The 23,362-nt window shown below is 40.7% G+C and overlaps 2 protein-coding genes across 2 annotated transcripts; one reads left to right on the top strand and one right to left on the bottom strand.

The window, feature by feature from the left end:
- The first annotated feature begins 212 nt into the window (after positions 1–212).
- On the top strand, positions 213–21,082 carry LOC124263733 (melatonin receptor type 1A-like). Its single transcript, XM_046698397.1, has 3 exons — positions 213–284; positions 15,323–15,451; positions 19,517–21,082. Exon 3 carries the CDS (start codon positions 19,535–19,537, stop codon positions 20,486–20,488), a length of 954 nt encoding a protein of 317 aa, XP_046554353.1. The 5' UTR covers positions 213–284; positions 15,323–15,451; positions 19,517–19,534; the 3' UTR covers positions 20,489–21,082.
- On the bottom strand, positions 18,207–19,281 carry LOC124263723. The gene is made up of 2 exons (XM_046698387.1): positions 19,277–19,281; positions 18,207–18,687 (listed from the first exon to the last, which is right to left on the bottom strand). Exons 1-2 carry the CDS (start codon positions 19,279–19,281, stop codon positions 18,207–18,209), a joined length of 486 nt encoding a protein of 161 aa, XP_046554343.1.
- Positions 21,083–23,362: the final 2,280 nt, after the last annotated feature.

Genomic DNA, 23,362 nt, shown 5'->3' on the forward strand with positions numbered 1-23,362 from the left:
TTTAGGGGGGTCATTCACATTGTACATGCTTCTCCATAAAAATCATTATCAACATATATTTGTAAAGATATGAAGTGCCGCAGACTGGTTGCAGCGCATACTGATTACACGCTCTAACTGGGCTCGTGCTTCCCTTCACTATCATAAATCGAACTTGTCGTCTAGTTATCGATCCGGGAGTTTTGATCGTTACCTAGTTTAGATGTGGAAGATGTTGACCTGTCGTACACTGTCCAGTGGAACTTGAGAGAACTCGACCTCCCCACGAACTAGAAGCCATTCAGGTAGGGTAACGTGTTCATTTCAGTCGGTCTTGAAATTATGTGTTTTTCTTGTGGTTACATGTATTTAATACAGTAGCATGATACGTTTAACCAGGCAAGGTATACAGTGTTGAATCTGTTATTGCTGGGTTGGGGCAGTTCTTGTACACCGCGCTGGCGGCACTGTTGTCGGTGGTAAGTGTATTTCAGTGGTACATCTGTAAACATACGTGTATGTAATTTAAACACTGCGACAGAATGTAATGGATGACACACATAAGGATTCTCTATGTATCGTCATAGTCCTAAATTCACAATAATTAATCCAAAATTATAGTGGTCATATTTCAATTATGAGTTTTGTGTTTGCATCAATTTTCTATTTGACAAATAGTGAGGCATGCACATACTTTCTAAGATAAAGTAACTCTGAATTTTGCAACTCAGTCAAGCTGACAAACTCAGGTTATACCCTCGGGTTATGTTGTGCCTGGCCGGGCACATCATTCTTGTCAGTAGATAATGTCAGATAGGTAGGACTGTATAGAATATTTAGTGGCCAATGGCATCGGTAAATAAGGAATAATTGTACTTGATACACCAACCACTCGACACGGCCACAGTAGAAGGTAACTTACATATTCGAGAGGACTGCGTCCTTATACACACAGACACGCTGAAACGGCATTCTGCCACGCGGCTCAGAGACAATGCCGCCTTCCCTCTCTTTTCAGGCAAGATTGTATTTTTATGCTTGTTAAAATCCTCTTGTCTTGAGCTAACCTTTCTTATATATATGAGTCGAGATATTCCTTCTTGTCAATACTCCTGATTTATTATCTGCATATATATAGATACATTAACTGATATGCCCAATGATGGATAAAGTATTGAGTTACATGGCATGGACAAGAGTATATTTTGGACAAAAGTATACCCGCGGGTAATCTCACGTAAATACCGTCTCGTGTGAATATAGGTTTTGCTGCGTCTATGATATTAGCGTTTATGGTATTGTAACAATACAGTGTGTAACATCCATGTGTGTTTAAATACGCCAGTAACTGTAGAATACCTTCAGTTTTAGTGTTAACAGTTAAATGCGTTAGCTGGAATAACATATAAAACACCCCTGTCTCTTCCCTACACAATTCACTGGAGTTAACTTGTGCTTACATTAACTTAGTTATCCTAATAACCACACTAACTTTCCAACATGTCACTTATAGCCTGTAAAGGTAATCGCACTGTAGCTACCCAAATAGCAATATTAATGATATGCTTCTAATGTTATATTACTTGTTTAATTCATGTACGGTATCTACCTTGTAGCACATTGTATGTAGTTTTACTGTTACCACTGAATCACTCCTCGTTAAGGGGAGGGCCGAGTAATCGGCTCTATCAAGTTAATTCCCCGAGTATTTTGGTCATTGTGACGTAACAAAACCAATAATCGCTTAAGATGTATGTTCCTAACACCTTCTGTCGATGATCTTGTGTCCATTAAATATTGACCACACTCGTTAGGTGTTATAGATACAGATATTACGCCATGTGTCGCAAGGTCACTGGCCCACATATGTGAACGTACACAAGATCCGCCGACGTTAACTGACATTATGACTTTAGGAAGGAGTTATGATAAAAGGGTATACGTTTAGAGAACAAAACTGATAGAATTTTGATGCACTTTGGACACAAATTGTAACAACTAGCTATTTCGATTACGTAAAGTTTTAAAGAATCTTAATGAAATTATTTGCACTATAACATTATTTTTTAGACTACTGTAACAATGCATTCACTGCAGCTGTTCTCTTTTGTATGTTAACAGTTAACGACACCACTGTGTTGTTGGCATGGTAACAGGGAGTTGCATATATTTTCCTGGTATTTAACACAATATCGTGGTAGGATTTTTGTCAATTTTAACAACGTGATTTCTTCGATTTAACAATATGAAATTCATTTTGTGCTGCCTAGAAAATGTTGAACATGAGTCTTTTACATTTTGTCACGACACCTACCTATGTTTACCGTTAATGGCAATTCTTATACTCTTTACAACAAACTAAACTCAATTTTAATTGAGACAAAATATATACAGGCTAACAACAAAGAACGATTGACAATCCAGTGTAAACATACGTCAGAGGTAACTAGCTGCCGTCGGCACCATTGTTGTGTTGATACCAGTCAATCAGAGATTGTTATCTTTTGTTTGTTTAAAAAATATTCCATCCGTATGACGGTAGATTGAACATAATCAATTCTAAACTGGACAAACCAGTTATTGATATTATGAAGACGGCCCTACGTTGCCGGGGAACGGTGAATGGCCATCAGTGGAGCTTGAACGCCAGATCTATTTGGTCGCCTCGTGTCCAGGGCCTATTCTGACAGTGAGTCCAGACGGAGATCTAAACAATAATCGTTTAAATACCAAAAACACATTCAAATGTGTGTCAGAGACCTTTTTCAATTTCTAATTCTGACAAACAACTGGTAAGATATTATCATTCAAACATGCCTGCATCGTGTGACCTGTGACAATGGTAGCAGTCAAAACTTCCCCAAAAAGTGACGTCACAATGATGCCTTGTGACGTCATATTGTCTTGGACGGCAACCAGTTGGTAAAACCAACCAGCATGAAATGATGCTCACAAACCGAGGCTGATAATCAGCACGGTCCTCTGGTAGTGCTACGTCATTGTCTTAGACAACTGGAGTATGCTAGCATCATAATTATATTTGGTGAAAATGTTTTGTATAATTGAGAATACATATACAGTGTTATGCCCATATTCCACACATACCACGAATGCAACGAATCGCCACGAATTGACAACTGTGAGGAATCGTAGTTGAATCGTAATCATTTCGTGACGTTCTTAACTAATTCGTAATATAGTCGTAGTTAGTTCTTGCAATTCTTGAGCACAATCGGGAATTCGTGGCAAAAGTTTTGAACTTCAAAATTTTGGCCACGAACTCCCGATTAAAAATAATGGTAGTTAATTCGAAACAAATTCTTAAGCCACCCTGAAACTTGCACGAATTTTGTCCCCGCACTGGCACGCAGTTTTGCATGCCAATGAGTAAATTCGCCGTTAATTGGTGTGAAGTGTGCATAAACTGTGAGGGGGCTGCGTACAAGTGCGCAAAATGTTTTGAAATGTTCAAAATTTCTGGTACGCATAATCTTTGTGTCACTTGCGTGAAATAGTCGTGAACATTGCGCAACCTACTCGCAAACACTGCGGGCGATGCGTATCAAAGCGTGTCAATTTCCGGCCCTGCTCGCATTGACGCATTGGCCCGCTTTGATCATGAACTGTGGGCGACATGGTCGCGACAGATTGCGCAAAGTTCACGCCTTCTAACTTGTCGTGAAGTGAGCGGGCGGGGCTTGTGTATTGTTACGACTTGTTCACGTGGTCATGGCACGACGGGTTCCCACATAGTTTGCACACGGCACGAATAGTTTGCGCATGTCACGAAATCGATACGCATTGGGCACGCCTACTTCACGCATTGTTGGCGCACGAATCAGCGACGACCGCGCACTCGGCAGTGCGTACATAAAAGCGTGCCCATCGCCAGTCCCAGCATTCCTCAACTCGACAGCGAACAGTCAACAAGATGCCTGCCAAGAAGAAGACAAGCAGAGGAAGAGCAGGAGCAGCAGTGGATAGAAGACTTGAAGAAGAGACCGGACAAGAAACAAAGGCAGAGAGAGGGATAGAGACAGAGGTCTCGGAGAGGGAGAAGGATATTTCTCCAGGTTCAGCGGACAGTAGTATTGGGCTGTCACCTTATCCCAAGGATATGGACACTTCTCTCATGACCCCCGACACTGACGGTGGACATATCTTTAACTTAATCGTTCACTTGTAAATAATGTATATATGTTATGTTTTAGCATAAGAAAGTGTGTTCAAAAAAAGAAGAAATAAAAGCACTTTCTTTATTGAGCTTCTTTACATAACGAATATAGAGAATAGTAGTTACAGTAATTAACAGGCATTAGAGTATGTGTTGCTGAAACGTCATGGTCCACATTTGTGGTTATTATTGGACAGTGTGTGACCATTCCCTCTTGCCAAGGAACATCACCAGCAGGAGACAAGTAAAACACACACACACCATGCAAACCATGCTTCACGCTTTCATGTGTACCACCTAAATTACACGCATTGCCACGACGAATTGCGCGGCAGTGCGGGGACAAAATTCGTGCAAGTGTCAGGGTGGCATTAGTGCATTCTTAGGCATCGTTACCGAATCGTAATCGATTCGTAGGTATTCTTAATACCCCCTTCACACTTGAGGCGGAATGAGCCGGAATGCCGTCGGAATGAAAATTCCTGGAGATTCCTGGAAATTCGAACTGCATTCTAAAACTTCTTACCCCATTCCGAATGCACTCCAACTATTCGTGTCAATTCTTGTAACATGCCCGAATGTTCAAAACTTTCGAGGTACATTCGAAGTGGAAAAATATCAAACACCATTTGAAGTGTATTCTAACTGCATTCTAAGTATTCTTACTGCATTCTTACTGCATTCTAACTGCATTCTAAGCATTCTGTACGTGTTCGAGGGAGAATCGTAAAGGCAAGCCACTTCAAATCCTGCAAGAATGTCCCGAATGCGCCTCGAATGTATTTCGATTGCTAGTGGAATTTAGGTGGAATATGCTTCAAACGTATCGGAATGTTTCGATTGCCCTTGGAATACAGTTAGAATGTACATCGAATACACCTCGAATACAGTCAGAACGTCCCGAATCGCATAAAAACGTAGCCACCTGTCACTGAAACTTCAGATATCATTCACATCTTCAAGCTGCGCAAGTTGTCTCCAGCTTCCTGGTACCACGTTGTGTTGCTCATCTTCCTCATCCACCATACCAATGTGGAGATTATGATAACGAGTCCTCATCAAGTTGTGCAGGCAGACACAGCATTCAATGATGTCCTTCAAAACGGAAGACCTTGGCAGCATGGTGGTGAGGAGGATTTTCCAGCCCCTTATTGCAAAGGCATCATCTCCCAGAATAAAGCATGGCATACGCTCGTCATCTTGGGGTAAGGGGAACGGATCAAGAAATCCCATGCTCCTGTCTTCAAGGCAATCCTTGAGCTCGCACTCGTTGAAGATCTGAGCATCAGACATACTTCCGTAAGCACCAACGTCCACCCACAGGAACTTGTAATTTCTATCCACAAGGGCCATGGGGACAACAGGGAAGAAGCCCTTGTAGTTGTGGTACAATGGGCCGCTCTTGGCAGGTTTCCTAATGGCCACATGTTTGCCATCTAAAGCTCCTACGGCATGAGGAATATTCCACCTGTTTCTGAATACCTCTTCAATGGGTGCCCATTCTTCCGGAGTGGTAGGGAAGATGATAACCTCATCCTTGTATTCCTCCACAACGACCTTACATACTTCTGGGATCATAAGGCTGATTGATTTCCTTGCCACGCGGAACCTGTACATGATGCTGGGGTACCTATCACCTGAAGCCAGGAGCCAACTCATCAATCATGGCAGACTCCATCCTATGGTAGTTGAAGAATGACTGCATGTCCCCAACTCTGAGCTCCTCCATCAGTCTTGTGTAATTGTCCATACAGCCTCCTCCTTTCCTCTGTCAGCCATGGTCTGGTATGGAATCTCCTGGGTCTTCTCCTATGTGCTTGCCATCCAAGGTCTCCAGGGCATGAGGAACATTCCACCGGTCTTGGAACTGCTGGGCAATGACCTTCCATTCCCCCTGGGTCCTTGGCAGTGGCATGATGTCATCCTTCAGCTCCTGTATGGTGGCCTGACAGACTTCCCGCACAATCCATACCAATGTGCTGTGCCGACATCGGAAGTCATCCTGGATGGTATGATACCGGATCTCCTGTAGCCAAGTGTCTGAGAGTCACGGCTAGCTTCATTCTGGCATCATGGGCTGGTCTCATATGGGTGCCCCTCCTCTGGATGACTGGGCTAATCCTGTTGAGGAGCTCATCAAACATGTGGGGTGGCATTCTCACATAGTTGGCAAAGGCATTCCCATTTTCCATCCTCAGCTCCTGCGTCAGTCTGTTGTAGTGACCATATTGTAGCCTTCTACCTGGCCGATAATTTAAAGCAATCCTGGTATTCTTCCATTGAAACTTCACATAAAACTGTTTATTATTGTCAGTATAAGACTCTGTTAGATGTAGAAAAATACTTAAATTGTAATATTTATTTAAATTTGAGATCTGCCCTTTCAAAATTTAGATGCGGAAACTTTAATCTAGCAATAGAGACTGGGAGATATGAAAATATTGCTTCTAAGGAAAGATTTTGTTTATTTTGTAAATCCAAAGGTATTAATGTTGTTGAAGATGAGTGGCATATTTTGTATATTTGTGAATGTTTCTCTGATATTCGAGGGAAATATATTGGGAAATATTTAAGTAAGCCGCCGACGATAAACAACTTTATCCATATTATGCAATCTGCAAATGTCGATATGATTAAGAATGTTTCTTTATTCTTATATAATGTACAAATTAGAATGAAGAGCAGAACATTTCTATAAATCATTGTGTACCATTCATGTGATGTGTGATCACGCATTTGACTGTATTATGGGCCAGTTGCCTTTTACTGAATAAAACTGTCTGTCTGTCTGTCTGTCTGTCCTTCTACCTGGTGTCAGCCACGGTCTAACCCACCACCTGTGTGCTCTTCTCCTCCTCCTTCGAAGCAGTCTTCTTCAAGCAATCAGCAGCTGGTGTTGATACTCTAGTTCCAGGGCCAATACTTCAGCTGCTCTACGTTGATCATCCATTTTGGAACTGATACCCAAACATGGGTGACGGCCTTTTAATACCTCTCTGCCACGAATTGTCAAGAATAGTCACTAAGTCCATTTTTCGTACCTGATTCGTACATGGATTCGGCGTATTCTTACCTGATTCGTAACTGTTTCCTAACCTTCTGGTAGTATTCGTAATAGATTCGTGTAAATCGTAATGAATTCTTGACGATATTCGTGCGATTCCAGCCGAATCCCACGAATATTCGTACCTCTATCGTAACTGTATCGTAGAGCGCTCCCGAATTGAACCAGAAAATTGGCACAATTCCGCGAATCCTCACTTTTACCAATTCGTGACGAGTCGTGGGATTCGTGGTCTGTGTGGAATAGGTGCATTAAGATGAATGGTTGATGTAAAATATTTAAAGATCACCTTGTGTCAAAATAGATTTTGACCAAGCCTGCTCCTTTTCAAAAATTGTTTACAGGGCAAGTATAGGCGAACATAAACTTTGGTGTCTTGCACTTTTCAACATAATATATATTTTCTAGTAGTTTCATAGCCAAAACACAACAGATATACCAAGCAATTACCTTTTGCATTATATCTTTTCATGTTTGAACTTTTACCGAGTGTGGTATTTCTAAAATAGACACACCATGGTTTATGTCCCTTGTTATATGACGTCATTGGTGCCAGGTAATTACGTCATTAGACCATAGTCCGTGTGCAAAATACGCATTATGTTGGAAACCGCAAGGAATATCTCCAAATCATCATGATCAGATCTTATTAGACCCATTTCACGTGGTTCAAGTACATGAGTGTTTCTTGTGTCTCGATACGCAGCCTATTGTTTTAACCCTCATGGCATATTTAGTGTATGTTTTGAAATCTAAATATCGAATGTTCACTCGGAGAACAGAATTTCGAAAAAGCGTATTGGTGATCAAGAGTAATTCTTGTTTCATCAATCCACCAATGATTTTTCTGAAACGTTGTCGATGACCCTATAATCGCTAAGGATGTTTATGAAAGTACAAAAATGCGAACGCTAGGGCGAACTGTTTGCCATATTGCTGAGTGTTTATAAGCTCACGTTACACGGATGTTGGTTGTGCAATCCCTATTACATCACTTATAATTTGATCTAAGCTTCAATTACATGAATCCTTGAATTCCAAATGGGTTTTTTCACCAAGACCAAAGGTCTCCAAATACATCAGGTGTGAAATTGAACGCAGTGCTCGGAAAAGAGCACTTGTGTGAAATGTAAACAAATTTCAGAATGTATCGTGTGTATCGATTTCTCATATTGTGCTCACACTTGCTCATGTATTATTGAATAAGCATGGGAAGAGTATCAATCAAGAACTAAGGAAATTAAAACAGAAGTATTTCAATGAGTTGGCACAGTCAAGACAATTTATTACATTTTCCGTCAAGCGTGACGCCATGATTGACGCAAACTCACGCAAAAGGTGAAGTCGCCATTATTTACTATTACAACGATTTGGTGAGTGAGTTAGGTTTTACGCCACTGTGAGCAATATTCCAGCAACATCACGGCGGGGGATACCAGAAATGGACTTTACACATTGTACCCATGTGGGGAATCGAACCCGGTGCCTCCTCTTTTTAATGGTATTATTCTAAAGGTGAAATGGTCTCTCCTCTTTTTAAAGGAAGGGGGTTGAAGCATTGTAAAATTATTGTCCTCCTGTGGGGGTACGTAAGTCCCAAAACATTCAAAGTAAATTTAAACATACAATTATTTTTAAGCGTAGAATATGTGTTATTTTAACTTATGGCTAAATTGTCTAAACTTGCTGGCAGCTGAAGGGCTGGTGTAAATCCAGCTAGGGTCCATGCAGGAAGCAAATGTACTGTAAGTCCCCATGTTCCCTAGTATGGTGATCTACCTTCAGTCGTTAGCAATCAACAGCCTGTTTTTATATTGTATTGTCATTTATAGTTCAAATATTTTAGATTTAATTGCTAGTTTTAAATGGATATATGTGATACACTAGTAGTTTTACTGTTCTTCGTCAACAGGTTTTTTAATTTCTAACTTTATTCATCTTTAATATAGTTATAAAATGTTCTCGTCACGATATGGCTGAAATATTGCCGATGTGACGATAAATATTAACTCACTCACTCACTCACTCACTTTTTAAAGGTATTTTTCTAAGGGTGAAATGGTCCCTCCTCTTTTTAATGGTATTTTTCTAAAGGTGAAATTGGCCCTCCTATTGGTAAATGATATATTTGCTTATTATATCTAAGAGTGATTACACGCTGACATTGCCTTCATGCATCGACACAACTCCTTTTGTATAAGCATTAGGGATACGTCGTCGATATCTCGACATGGATGTCAAGGTCCTTCACAATATTGCCATCACACCGGATATTAGCCAGGTGAACACTCTGAGATGTAATCTATACTGAATACTGTAGGTGTGATGACCATTAACTTGACTTGACCGTGGCATCCGCGTGAATATCATCGAGTTGATCAGCATCATTAAATATAAGCTGACACCGTCATTTGTCGTCATTACATCCGCCGTCCCTGATTTACAAACGACAAATGCGGACACGCCGATTGGTATCGATGTTAGCAGATTAATAGGCAGCATGCAAGGGGGTGATTTGATGGTGATTGTGTAGGCGTAGATAGGTAAAGTCGGATTCTCAGCCTGGTGAGTAACGGCCAATAGGGGCAACTCAAGGTGAGTGTGTCATTCGAACCGTGTAAGTGCAGTTATATGGGGTACAGGGGCGGTGGGGTAGCCTAATGGTTAAAGCGTTGGCTCGTCTCGCCGAAGACCCGGGTTCGAATCCCCACATGGGTACAATGTGTGAAGCCCATTTCTGGTGTCCCCCGTCGTGATGTTGCTGGAATATTGCTACAAGCGGCGTAAAACCAAACTCAGTCAGTCAGTCAGTATATGGGGTACATATTAAACGTCAGTGCAAACGAATACCCAGTCTTGACTATCCTTAGAAACTGATTCCCTTTGGCGTAAAGAGCAAACGAGCTGTGAACATTATATGAATGAACTTCTGAAAATCGGGACCCGTGAAGATCCGGGGTAGAATAGGACTTCAGCAACCCATGTGCTTGCCATAAAAGGTGACTATGCTTGTCGTAAGAGGCGACTAACGGGATCGGGTGGTCAGTTTCGCTGACTTGGTTGACACATGTCATCGGTTCCCAATTGTGCAGATCAATGCTCATGCTACTGATCACTGGATTGTCTGGTCCAGACTCGATTATTTACAGACCGCCGCCATATAGCTGGGATATTGCTGAGTGCGGCGTAAAACTAAACTCACTCACTCACTCTGAAAATCGGTGTTGACGCCAGCAGTTCCCATAGCATGCGCCATTCACACGGTTTGCCTAAAATGTAAGTATTCACAGACCCATTTTTTTATTTTTGTTCCTCTCCATTTCTACATAGATATTTCAAAAAAAAGAAATATGAAAAATAGTGCTCCTGTTTTATGCAATAAATGAACAAGACATGTTGTGTAATGGGTCGTGTTCTTCAATGTGGAATGTGGTGTGAAACGTTTAGATCACCAATAGCTATCCCCAGTACACGCGCCAATTGTGATCCCCTCCTTGCCGAGGTGTTTCTTTATCATATGAATGAAGACATGGTAATTTGGCCAAGAAATTTTGCTTAGGTTTCAGGAAAATCGATGATCTAATGCTGTTAACAATTGTGAGATAGCCTATCCCCTCCTATTGATGTACCCACCTCATGTGTTTCATGTTTAGATATATGCATAAACATTCAGTATTATGAAAAACTCTCCACGAGGCTGTATGACAAAAGGGATGATTTCAACTTTCCAACAATCAATTCCCTTCATGTCGAGTAGTATTCTAACAGCTCCAGTCTTTGATGTTTCACAACTTCAATCAACTTCTTTCGAGCGTGCTCTTTTTTCCAAGATTTAAAAGAGCGTCATACTACTTCTTCTCATTCGTTGTTCGATCAAGGTTACAACATCCAAGGCCTCAATAAAGTTGACACTTCAGTTACAAAAATGATGTCCGATGCAATTCCTTATTTAACGTGTACCACGCGTTCCCGAAACAAGTGTAAATGATTTATTTTTTAAGGTTGGATACGGCTATCCATGGCAAAACAAAGTGCAGAATGTCATGTTGACTTTATCTATAACCTTTGTCAGAAAACCTTTGTCTGCACCAAGTAAATGGAATGATTGTTCAATGTTTAAAGCTATATATGTATTGAGCTTATTTCGCAGAGGTGAACATAAGAAAATTTAGGTTAAGCTTGGCACGTTTTCGTTCATCGCATAACTTACTATTTGAGAAGGGGCATATATAGGTGGCAAAAGCTAGCTCAGAATTTTCCAGATGTGTTGAATGCAGTAGAAGATGCTACCACTTCTTCCCCATATGTCTATGTTTCACAACATTACGAAATAGACACGACACATCAAACAATATTTCTTAAGTCTATCCGAAAAGAACTAAATTCACATTTTTGCTGAGAAGTACAAACCATGACATACTGCAGAATCTGTCCATGTTTATTTGTTATGCAATGTTACATGGATAAACTGTTACACTATAACTGTTAATGTATTATAATGTCTTCCATGTACTATATACCAGTTGCCTCTTGAGTACCGAAATGAATCAACTAGTTCCCCAATTTTCACAAGTGAAAAACTGACTAGCTTTTGTTTATGTTTATGGTTGGTGTCACGGGTGGAGCAGGATACGCTTTCCTGTTTGCTAACACTTGGCATCATGCCTATTTTGATGGCGATATATAAACACATGCTCCTGGTGGAATGAAGAACTTGGGACGTGTAATTGGGAGTATGCCTCGATGATTGTCTGTGAATATAGGCGGATTCGCGCGATAGTAATGAATTTGGCGTTTCATGGTACATGACGTACATGACTCTTTGGCTAATCACCTTACAAAATCTATGGTCTTCTGATGTTCAACGACTAATCTCAGTCATATGTCCCTGTTACACACGTCGCTCCTTCAAAAGACATGACTGGACAGAGCTGCTGGAATATCGCTCTTTCAAAAGACTTGACGGGCCAGAGCTGCTGGAATATCACTCTTTCAAAAGACTTGACAGACCAGAGCTGCTGGAATATCGCTCTTTCAAAAGACATGATGGGTCAGAGCTGTTGGAATATTGCTCTTTCAAAAGACTTCACGGGCCAGAGCTGCTGGAATATCGCTCCTTCAAAAGAGATGACGGGCAGAGCTGCTGGAATATCGCTCCTTCAAAAGACATGACAGACCAGAGCTGCTGGAATATCGCTCCTTCAAAAGACATGACATGCCAGAGCTGCTGGAATATCGCTCCTTCAAAAGACATGACGGGTCTGAGCTGTTTGAATATTGCTCCTTCAAGAGACATGACGGGCCAGAACTGTTGCAATATCGCTCTTTCAAGAGACATGACGGGTCGGAGCTGCTGGAATATCGCTCCTTCAAAAGACATGACAGACCAGAGCTGCTGGAATATCGCTCCTTCAAAAGACATGACGGGTCAGAGCTGTTTGAATATTGCTCCTTCAAGAGACATGACGGGCCAGAACTGCTGCAAAATCGCTCTTTCAAGAGACATGACGGGTTGGAGCTGCTGGAATATCGCTCCTTCAAAAGACATGACAGACCAGAGCTGCTGGAATATCGCTCCTTCAAAAGACATGACATGCCAGAGCTGCTGGAATATCGCTCCTTCAAAAGACATGACGGGTCTGAGCTGTTTGAATATTGCTCCTTCAAGAGACATGACGGGCCAGAACTGCTGCAATATCGCTCTTTCAAGAGACATGACGGGTCGGAGCTGCTGGAATATCGCTCCTTCAAAAGACATGACAGACCAGAGCTGCCGCTGCTGGAATATCCTTCAAAAGACATGACGGGTCAGAGCTGTTTGAATATTGCTCCTTCAAGAGACATGACGGGCCAGAACTGCTGCAAAATCGCTCTTTCAAGAGACATGACGGGTTGGAGCTGCTGGAATATCGCTCCTTCAAAAGACATGACAGACCAGAGCTGCTGGGATATCGCTCCTTCAAAAGACATGACGGGTCTGAGCTGTTTGAATATTGCTCCTTCAAGAGACATGACGGGCCAGAACTGCTGCAATATCGCTCTTTCAAGAGACATGACGGGTCGGAGCTGCTGGAATATCGCTCCTTCAAAAGACATGACAGACCAGAGCTGCTGGAATATCGCTCCTTCAAAAGACATGACAGACCAGAGCTGCTGGAATATTGCTCCTTCAAGAGACATGACGGGCCAGAACTGCTGCAAAACGCTCTTTCAAGAGACATGACGGGTTGGAGCTGCTGGAATATCGCTCCTTCAAAAGACATGACGGTCCAGAACTGCTGGAATATCGCTCTTTCAAGAGACATGACGGGTCGGAGCTGCTGGAATATCGCTCCTTCAAAAGACATGACAGACCAGAGCTGCTGGAATATCGCTCCTTCAAAAGACATGACGGGTCAGAGCTGTTTGAATATTGCTCCTTCAAGAGACATGACGGGCCAGAACTGCTGCAAAATCGCTCTTTCAAGAGACATGACGGATTGGAGCTGCTGGAATATCGCTCCTTCAAAAGACATGACAGACCAGAACTGCTGCAAAATCGCTCCTTCAAAAGACATGACGGGCCGGAGCTGCTGGAATATCGCTCCTTCAAAAGACGTGACAGACCAGAGCTCCTGGAATATCGCTCCTTCAAAAGACATGACGGGCAGAGCTGCTGGAATATTGCTCTTTCAAGAGACTTGACGGGCCAGAGCTGCTGGAATGTCACTCGACCGGGGAATGTATGGCACAGGCCGTAACAGTAACTATGGCGGACAATACTGCCTATACTTACAGGCAGTGTTTGAAACCAACACAGAACTAGACAGCACAATTCTGCAAGCACCGAAGTGACTATGTATTCATTGTAGTTATCCGGTATCTCCACTTGAAAGGGCTTACCCCAATAGCCACTAACGTCTCTTCCTTCCAAGAAGACAGAATATGTTCCAACACCAGGACATGACTTCGATGTACCGGGATTCCTGCGGAATGATACACGTGAAGTTACGCCAGAAAGGTATGACAGTTGATGGCCACTATCATGTCTATATGCTCACGCACTGAATAACAAAGTGGTACCAAATGTCCAGGTAAACCCACTGAAGGCGTGGTGTTCCAGGAGGATAATGAACCTCCTCAGATTTGGCTCCGTGGCTTCTGCATCTTCCCAGTCTCGATGACAACATCGCTGTTGGGAGACGCTTGTGAACCTCGGGGGAGGAGAGGGGGTTGGGGGTGGTAGACTTATGTTGAAAACATGAAAATCCACATGACGTATTCCATGAAAGTCTCGGGACTGTTATGACCCAGCTCATAGACATTGTTCGTGCTGTGTGATGTTATTCGCGGACATTTAGTTACGTGTGTGTGTGAGTCAGTGCGTACAGACTACTGCTACATGTATCATTATTCCAGCAGCATCACAATAAGCGGCTTTCCTATACTGTACCCACGTTGGGGTCGAAACGGCGCAATTGGTCGGTCAGCCGAATCGTTTCACCCCAACAGGCTATACCGCCGCCGCAAATCAGAGTACTTGTTCCTTAAACAAATACAATCATGAGCTTGTATTTTGGACCCAGGTCTTTTCCCTGACATCAATGAATTCCATACGGAATCCCCCTTTAGTCCTTGTTGTTTTAGAGGTGGAACAGCTGGGTGGTTAAATCGTTCGTTCATCTCCCCGAAGACCCGAGTTCAATTCCCCTCATTTTGGTGTCACTCGCCGTGATATTGCTGGAATATTGCTGAAATCTAAAACTAAACTCACTCACTCTTACCGCTAGAAGTCCAGTTGGTATCTTTACTTAAATGGTAAAATGAAACACACATAAACACCCACACACCCACAATCACCAATTCACACGCGCATATATATATATAGATAGATAGATAGATAGATAGATAGATAGATAGATAGATATAGAGAGAGAGATAGATAGATATATAGATATAGATATGTATCCAATTTGTTATGCTATTTGTATAGAACTTCCATCATAGAATGATTTTATCACCTTATTTTCAATCACATATCTCTTACCTATGTGCCTATTTACGGTCGAAGAGTGCCCCTTAATTATAAAAAATCTGGATGGTTATTGATTTTGGTTTCTTTTCAGTGAAACCAGACTGAGTGACAGAGGAAAGTTTTGTTGGACGTCAATGGTGCCGTGGTATCTAGCAATTTCCTCTGGCAGACGTTTCAAGAATTAATCCATGTTTTGATTAAGAGGAAAACAAATATCTAGGTGGGTGTCTGAACATGTTTGATACTTTTGTTCGTAATAAATGTTGTTGCTATGGAAACAATTCACACAAAGCAACTGTTGAGGACATGTTACCATAGAAACGTCTGTGGAACAAAACTGACATTATTTAATATGTCTTAGAATATACAGGCATTCTGTTTAAGAATGTATGAGTTGTATGTCAGATCTGTGGTAATTATATGGTTCATGAGTGTATTCCGAGTTGCCGACATTTGAAGGGAACAATGCATCAGAAACTAATGGAACATTTCGAGTTATCGATATTTCAAGTTTATAGTGTAACATTGGAGTTAAGGATTTGTTTGAGTGGCATTCTAGAAGTTGGTTGTATAGAGATGACAAAACTTTATGATGATCAACTTCTTTATTTTGGCAATGGTGACGTTTCGGTATAGATTCTTATACCGTTTTCAAGCATATGGGGGAATGATGGGGTACACTAGTTTATAGACAAAATACATGTACATATGATCATGTGATAACAATAACAAAGGTGGGAAAACAAAGCATCAAAGAAAGTTACATAATGAGCTACAAGAACATGATGATCGGATAATATAGTATGACCAGAAATTATTGAGAATTTTAGGAATATGTTTAATTGGATTTCTAGTATAAACAGCCTTGACCAGCTATCAAGTACTTGGTTTCATTCAAGAGAGACAACTCCGTTAATCCTTTTTCATTAGTTTGTGAAGAGTTACCCCCCTTTGTTAACTTGCTAGCAGACGGCATTTTCAGTTATCCTCAGTATGGATGATTTGGAGAAGAGGAAGTTGATTTTAGAGTATTATAACAAGGACATCAGATCAGCTAAAGTGATTTCAAGTAGAACAGGCATCCCATTGTCCACTTTTTATCGTGTTTTGAAAAATATTGCAAATGGATATGGCATTGAGCACCAGGGAGGCGCAGGGAGGCCCAGAAAATTGACTGTCGGTGACAGGAGGCGGCTTGGTATTCTTGTTTCTAAAACAAACGAAGGAGTTTAGAAAACTTAAGGCTGGATATGATTGATAGAGGAACTGTGGCTGTCTGTAAGGAGACAATTAAACTGAGCTGCATGCAATGGGTTGGCAGAAAAGTCGAGGAATTCTATCACCGATCATGAAACTTGACCAAAAGGAGCGAAGGTTGAACTGGTGCTTACAGCATAGAAAGTTTAACTGGGACAATGTGCTTTTCTCAGATGAAAGTTCTGTGTGGCTGTTTCCTAATACACTGAAATTCTCGACCAAACAAACTGTAAAACCTTTGTATCAGCGCTCAAAGTACAGTCCGAAATTTAACGTGTGGGGTGGCATATCTGTGTTAGGGGCAACGCCCCTCTGTGTATTTGAAGGGAATATGAACAGTGAGCGGTACACAGATATTCTCGAGTGACATTTACTTCCATCTGCTCACGTGTTCTATGGAAATTTTTGGATTTTCCAGCAGGACAACGACCCAAAACATCGTTCAAAGCATTCACAGGCCTGGTTTCGGACCCAGAATATGACATTATTAGATTGGCCAAGCTATAGCCCTGACCTAAATCCAATAGAAAATGTTTGGGGACTTATGAAGGAAAGTGTCAATAAGAATAATCTGACTAATATTGCTGAAATGAAAGAAGAGGTGGTCCGATATTGGGACAGCATGGACTACGTTTTTCTAACGTCTTTTATCAGTAGTATGCCCCGCCGCATTAAAGCCTGCATTGCTGCCCATGGTGACTTGACAAAATACTAACTGTTCACCTGTCTTTGAATCTTGAGTTATGTTCTGCTAATATTCACATTTAATACGTGAGTAATGAGTGAAAAAAATTAAAAAATTACAATCTATATATTCTCAATAATTTCTGGTTGTACTGTATAACATAAATGAGATTAGTGGGATTGTCATGACAATGAGTGAATGTAAACTAATTAGGCAGAAGCCAAGGAGGTGTGTGTGGCGGGGTGGTGGGGATTAATTAGTGGGAAAACAGTGTGAGGAATGTCAGTTAGGCAGGTTAATGAGAAGCCAGAGTGGGTTGAGTGGAAAATTATTTGTGGATTAGGTGGTTGAAAGCTGATGGGGTGTAATAGCCCTGATCCCTATTAATAGAGGGATTAAAACGGCGTTTTTGTAATGCCTCGACCAATTTACGCTGAGTGTAATCATGTTTGTAAGTGTTTTGGTAGTGTCCCAGTTGATGTTGTGTTGAGGAAATTTGGTGATGTGTTCCGAAATGGCTGATTTGGTGTCTGCATTGTTTGTGGATGTCTTATGTTCTTTGATGCGTATGTTGAGTGGTCTGGATGTTTCACCAATGTAGTTGCTGCCACAGTCGCAGCTGATGTTGTAGACCACACCTTTAGGCTGTTGTTTTGTAGTGTGTTTCCTCAATGATAGTTTGGAGAGGTGAGGCCCTGGAGAAGTAAGTGTCTATGCCTGCCTGCTGCTGAAGTAAGCGACTAGTGTGATGCGATGTTTTGCCGATGTTGGGTAGTGAGATGCGAATGGGGCTTGCTAGTGGCGGGTTTGGGTACTGGGTGGAGGGTGTAGTTAATGACACGGTCAACATGTTTAGTGGGATAGTTGTTAAGTTGGGTGAAGACATGCCGGAGGTGTTTAAGTTCAGGGGTGACAGAGGATAGGTTGAGTGCTCGGCGGGTAAGAGTGGAGATAATAACGGGTTTAGTTCTGAGAGAGCGGTCAGTATGCGTGGGTTTGCGGTTGGCAGAGGTGTTGGCAGAGGATAGTGTTGTCAATGGTGCGAGTGACTAGGACATCCAGGAAGGGAAGTTGTTTCAGTTTCAATGGTGAATTGGATACGAGGGTGCTGTTGGTTAAGGTGTTGGACGAGGGCAGTGGGGTCGTTATTTTGAGGGAGAATTACAAATGTGTTATGAACCTTCCTGAACCAGCAGGCTGGTTTGATTAGTGAGGTGCTGAGAGCATGCTGTTCAAAGGAGGTCATGTAGATTTCAGAGAGGATGGGAGAGAGAGGGGAGCCCATGGGTAGACCATGGATTTCCCCATAGAGGTCATCACCCCAGGTAAAGAAGGTTGAGGTGATGGAGTTAGGAATGAGTTGAATGATGGAGTTAGGGGAGAGGTTAGTGTCAAGGGGGATATCAAGGCTGTCAACGCGGTGGCGGAGAATGTGCAGGGTTTCATTAATGGGGGCGCTGGTAAACAAATCCAGCGGTGCCAGGTTCCGTATAAACTCCAGACTGTTACGGAACCTGGCAAGATTTTAAGTTATGATGTTGTGGATTTGTTTACCAGCGTAATGACATGACAAATCCCCAATCTTGCCAGCCATTCCGGAACACATCACCAAATTTCCTCAACACAACATCAACTGGGACACTGTCAAAACACTTACAAACATGATTACACTCAGCGGAAATTGGACGAGGCATTACAAATACGCCATTTCTATCCCTCTATTAATAGGGATCAGGGCTATTACATCCCATCAGCTTACAACCACTTAATCCACAAACAATTAAGTATCCGTTCAACCAACTCTGGCTTCTCATTAACCTGCCTAACTGACATTCCTCACACTGGTTTCCCACTAATTTATCCCCCACCCCCACCCCACCCCACCCCCACCCACCCCACACACACACCTCCTTGGCTTCTGCCTAATTGACTTACATTCACTAATTGTCATGGTAATCCCACTAATCTCATTTATGTTATTTTAGCTCATCATCATGTTATTGTAGCTTATCATGAAACTTCGTTTGACGCATTGTTTTCCCACCTTTGTTATTGTTATCTCATTATCATATGTACATGTATCTTGCATATAAATTAGTGTACCCCATCATTTCCCCATATACTTGAAAACGGTATTAGAATCTATACCGAAACGTCGCCACTGCGAAAATAAAGAAGTTGATCATCCAAACAGTGTTGTCATCTCTATTGTAGTTAATAGTATTTCAAGCTTTAAAAAATATTTGTTATTCTCGAAATTTAAATCTTACAATATGCTTGAAATGATGGCTATTCAGGCATACATGACATTTGAAATTAGTGACACATTTTCTTTCTTTCTAGAATCTCATTAATTCCAACATGTGTGAGTCAGTGAACTGTAGTGTGGTCAAGGTGAGTGACCTGCTGTCCCCAACTTCCATCAACTTCTCGGTGGCCATCTTGATTTGTGTGTGCCTTGTGACGGCTATGGGCAACGTCATGTTCTTGGTGACGGTGTGGCACACGAAGCGAATGAGGAGGACATTGTACATCCTTCTTACCAACTTCTTCATCACCGATTTAGTGTTTGTCGGCATCAGTCTCCCGCTCAACATCGCCACTTTTCTCGCAGACGGGCCTCCTTTCGGATATGTCGTCTGCTATCTGAAAACCTACATCACCTACGGGACAATCAGCACGTCTGCTTGTGTTCTCACTTCAGTTGCAGTGTACCGACTTCTGCAGGTCTGTTACAACCATATCTACATCCGAGTCATTTCGAGGAAGTGGTTACTGAGCGTGTCCATTTGTCTGTGGGTGACTCCTGTCGCCTTCTGCGCAGGATTTGGAGGTTCTGTTACCTACGACCCCCAGAGATATTCATGTGCATACACAAACATCTCCCTCACCTACATCCTGGTGTGTTGCCTGTACCTCCCCCTCATCTTCACCGTCGTCTTCTGCTACGTCAAAATCTACCTCTTCACGAAGAAGTCACGTCAACGGGTGGAAGTGCATTCAATTCAACACCAAACCAACATGGGTGCCCCGTCTACATCCTCCAAAAAGAGAGATGACGTCGTCTTCAAGATGATGCTGGTAGTTTTCATGGAGATTCTCTTCTTCTATGTAATTCCCGGTGTGTTAAACTCCCTGATCAACATTGTGCCCTCGGCATCCAAACCGCGAGTAACGTTGGCAGCTTTTCACCTATTTCGTATCCGCCCCTGTGTGAATGTGATCACCTGCATCCTTACAAACATGGAGCTACGGATGACCTTGAGGGACTGTTTCGGGTGTGCAAGAGGGCACTCAATAAACAGCGAAAGCTAGATTGTATGCTACTGCTCCAGTCAGCGGAGATAAGTTCCTTGACAAAGTAAACGTTTGGTGTTTCCGACATCGTGATGCCCGTATATGTATATTTCAAGATGTCTTAAACATAAATTTGTATATTGTTTATCCGCTCTATTTTTCGCGAATACCTGGTATCATCACCATTTAATAGTGACCTATAATCACATCGTATCTCATACTGTGGCAATCACTGGATAGAATTAATTAATTAATTAATAGAATAATATAATCTACGTTTTCAAAGATAACCATCCATAAATTCTTATTGATGTACTTTTCATTTCTTTCACATTGTCATAGATGTGCGGGCATAAAATCTACTTGATCGGTAAATGTTATGGAATAAGTCTACTTGCGATGATTAATCTTTAAAATTGAATAAGAAGACACCTTTCCCTGTCGCCACCTAAGTTATTATTTCACCAAAATAAGTGCACGTTAACAAGATTTGTAATATTTCACTTGATTCCGCATATCTAACATCTACTATCTTTTCGTATTTAAAATTGATCTTCCATGATCTAGAATTTATGTTTTATGTTTGTCGTGTATATTTGTCTTAATATATTGTAATATGTAGTGTTCCATCATTGTATATTCTGCACCATGTGGAAAGGCATTGATATAAGCATCAGGCTTGTTTGCCAATCCACTCTATTTTGTTAATATATTATATGCACATGCTCTATTGAACAATAAATATCGTTTAAATCATACATTTTATGGAATAAATCTACTTTGTGAAAGATATGGAACCTTATTTTCTAATTTGTGTAAAACTAAATTGGTTCAACGACGAGAATTCATTTTGCCACCACATGTCCAACTCATGTTTGAAATTTTGTAAATGTATGCCGTCAAAAAAGACAATTTAATAATTACCATGTTTACGTTACCCCTGAGCAGTGGTATGTATTGCGATATTATTTTTCAAATTTAAGAAGCCTTTAAATATCCAATTTACAAATAAAAAGATATGTGAATTTGTTTCCCGTCTCGATATGGTGAAAGAGACAAATATTTTAGAACCCCTTTGCAGCGATCATTGCCCAGTATCCGTAACAATAAACGAATGTATGAAGTCAACGAAAACATATCTGAGAAAAATTTATGATTACACCTTGGTAAACAAAGACAATATCTGCTCCCACGTTGATAATACTGATTGGGGAAACGTACTATCATCACCTGACATAAATGTGCTTTTGTAAAAACCTTATCTCATATCTGCGATTCCAATATGCCAAACAAAAGTGTTACAATAAGATGTAAAGATACTCCTTGGATGAATAATAACATTCGCAAACCCATGCGCAAACACTCTCAATAATTTCTACAAAATGTCTGGTTTAAGAATAAATATATATAAAACTAAAGCAGTGTGGATAGGCTCAATGACAGGTAATTACATGATTTTATGCCAGGATCTTAAGCTTGATTGGCATAATGGGGATTTTGATATTCTCGGAATAAGGCTTAATTCAATTTAAATAACCTTTGGGTAATTAATACAAGAAAAAGACTAGAAATTATTAATAGAACTCTGGGGAATTGGAAGAAAAGAAAGTCGACATTAATAGGGAAAATAACTGTTACTAAAACTTTAGCACTTTCATCATTGGTGCATATAGTCACTTCACTCCCAAATCCTCCAAAGGAATTCATTGACAAATTAAACAATATATTTTATAAATTCATCTGGAATGATAAGCGGGATACGATAAAGCGAACGACACTTATTAGAAAATATGAAGAAGGGGGACTCAGAATGGTTAATGTACAGGTATTCATAAACTCTTTAAAACTGTCAGTTTTATATAAATATCTTCAAAATAAAGGCAGTACTAGCCCTAGTATCTTTCCATTCAAAGATATATTTCTGCTTGGAGCCAATATTGAAAATTATGTCAATATTATGAATCCCTATTGGAAAGATGTATTGGCTGCATGGGGAATATTTTATAAAACACATAAAACTGATTTTACAGATATTGATCAAATCTTATCCGAACCCCTTTGGTTCAATCATCAATTCCAAAATAGTAATTTTATTATAAGACATTGGCATCTCAAAGGTATTCACTCTATAATAGACTTGTGTAATGATCAAGGTATTTTGTCATTTAGTGAACTTAAGCAAACTTGACTATTATCAGGTTCTTTCAAATATACCCCAAAAATGGAAAGATACTATAAGAAATAATTTATTGTTGGTTCATAATCATTATCTTAACACATCACTGATAGGTTTACTTTCAGCACCAAAGAGATCCAGATATTTCTATGATAAACTTATAAGTACTGAAAACCCACCTTCAAAAAAAATGGCAAAAGATCTTTGGTATTGCAATTCCATGGCAAGATATTTTCAAAAAATATAGAAGATGTACAAAACATACTAAATTGATTGACTTCCAGTGTAAATTTATCCACAATATTGTCTACACACAAAAAGAATTATTGAGAATGAAATTAGTAGATGATGAACTTTGCTCATCTTGTAAAATTTGATACATGTTTATTGGGAATGTCAATGTGTGAAAACGTTCTGGTTGAAACTGAAAGAATATATTGAAGATAAATCATCAGAAAATTTTACCATGACATAATATACAGTCTTAATTGGCGGAAATAATAACGACCTTATGAACCACATACTTCTTGCCAGTAAAAAATACATCCATGTATCAAGTATTAAAAAAAGAAGTTATCACTGGATACCTTTGTAAAAATATTGAGTGATATTTTCAAGACAGAAAAGTTTATTGCCAATAAAAATCAAAACATATTACAATTTGACAGAAAATGGTCATCTCTATTGCACACATTCCCAGCTTAATACTACTGAAG

This window comes from Haliotis rubra, unplaced genomic scaffold (genome assembly GCF_003918875.1).
Source record: "Haliotis rubra isolate DU_JTF1 unplaced genomic scaffold, ASM391887v1 Scf897, whole genome shotgun sequence".
Classification (NCBI taxonomy): domain Eukaryota; kingdom Metazoa; phylum Mollusca; class Gastropoda; order Lepetellida; family Haliotidae; genus Haliotis; species Haliotis rubra.

Coding starts and splice junctions, on each gene's coding strand:
- LOC124263733 (XM_046698397.1), top strand. CDS start 19,535: ATGTGTGAGTCAGTGAACTGTAGTGTGGTCAAGGTGAGTGACCTGCTG.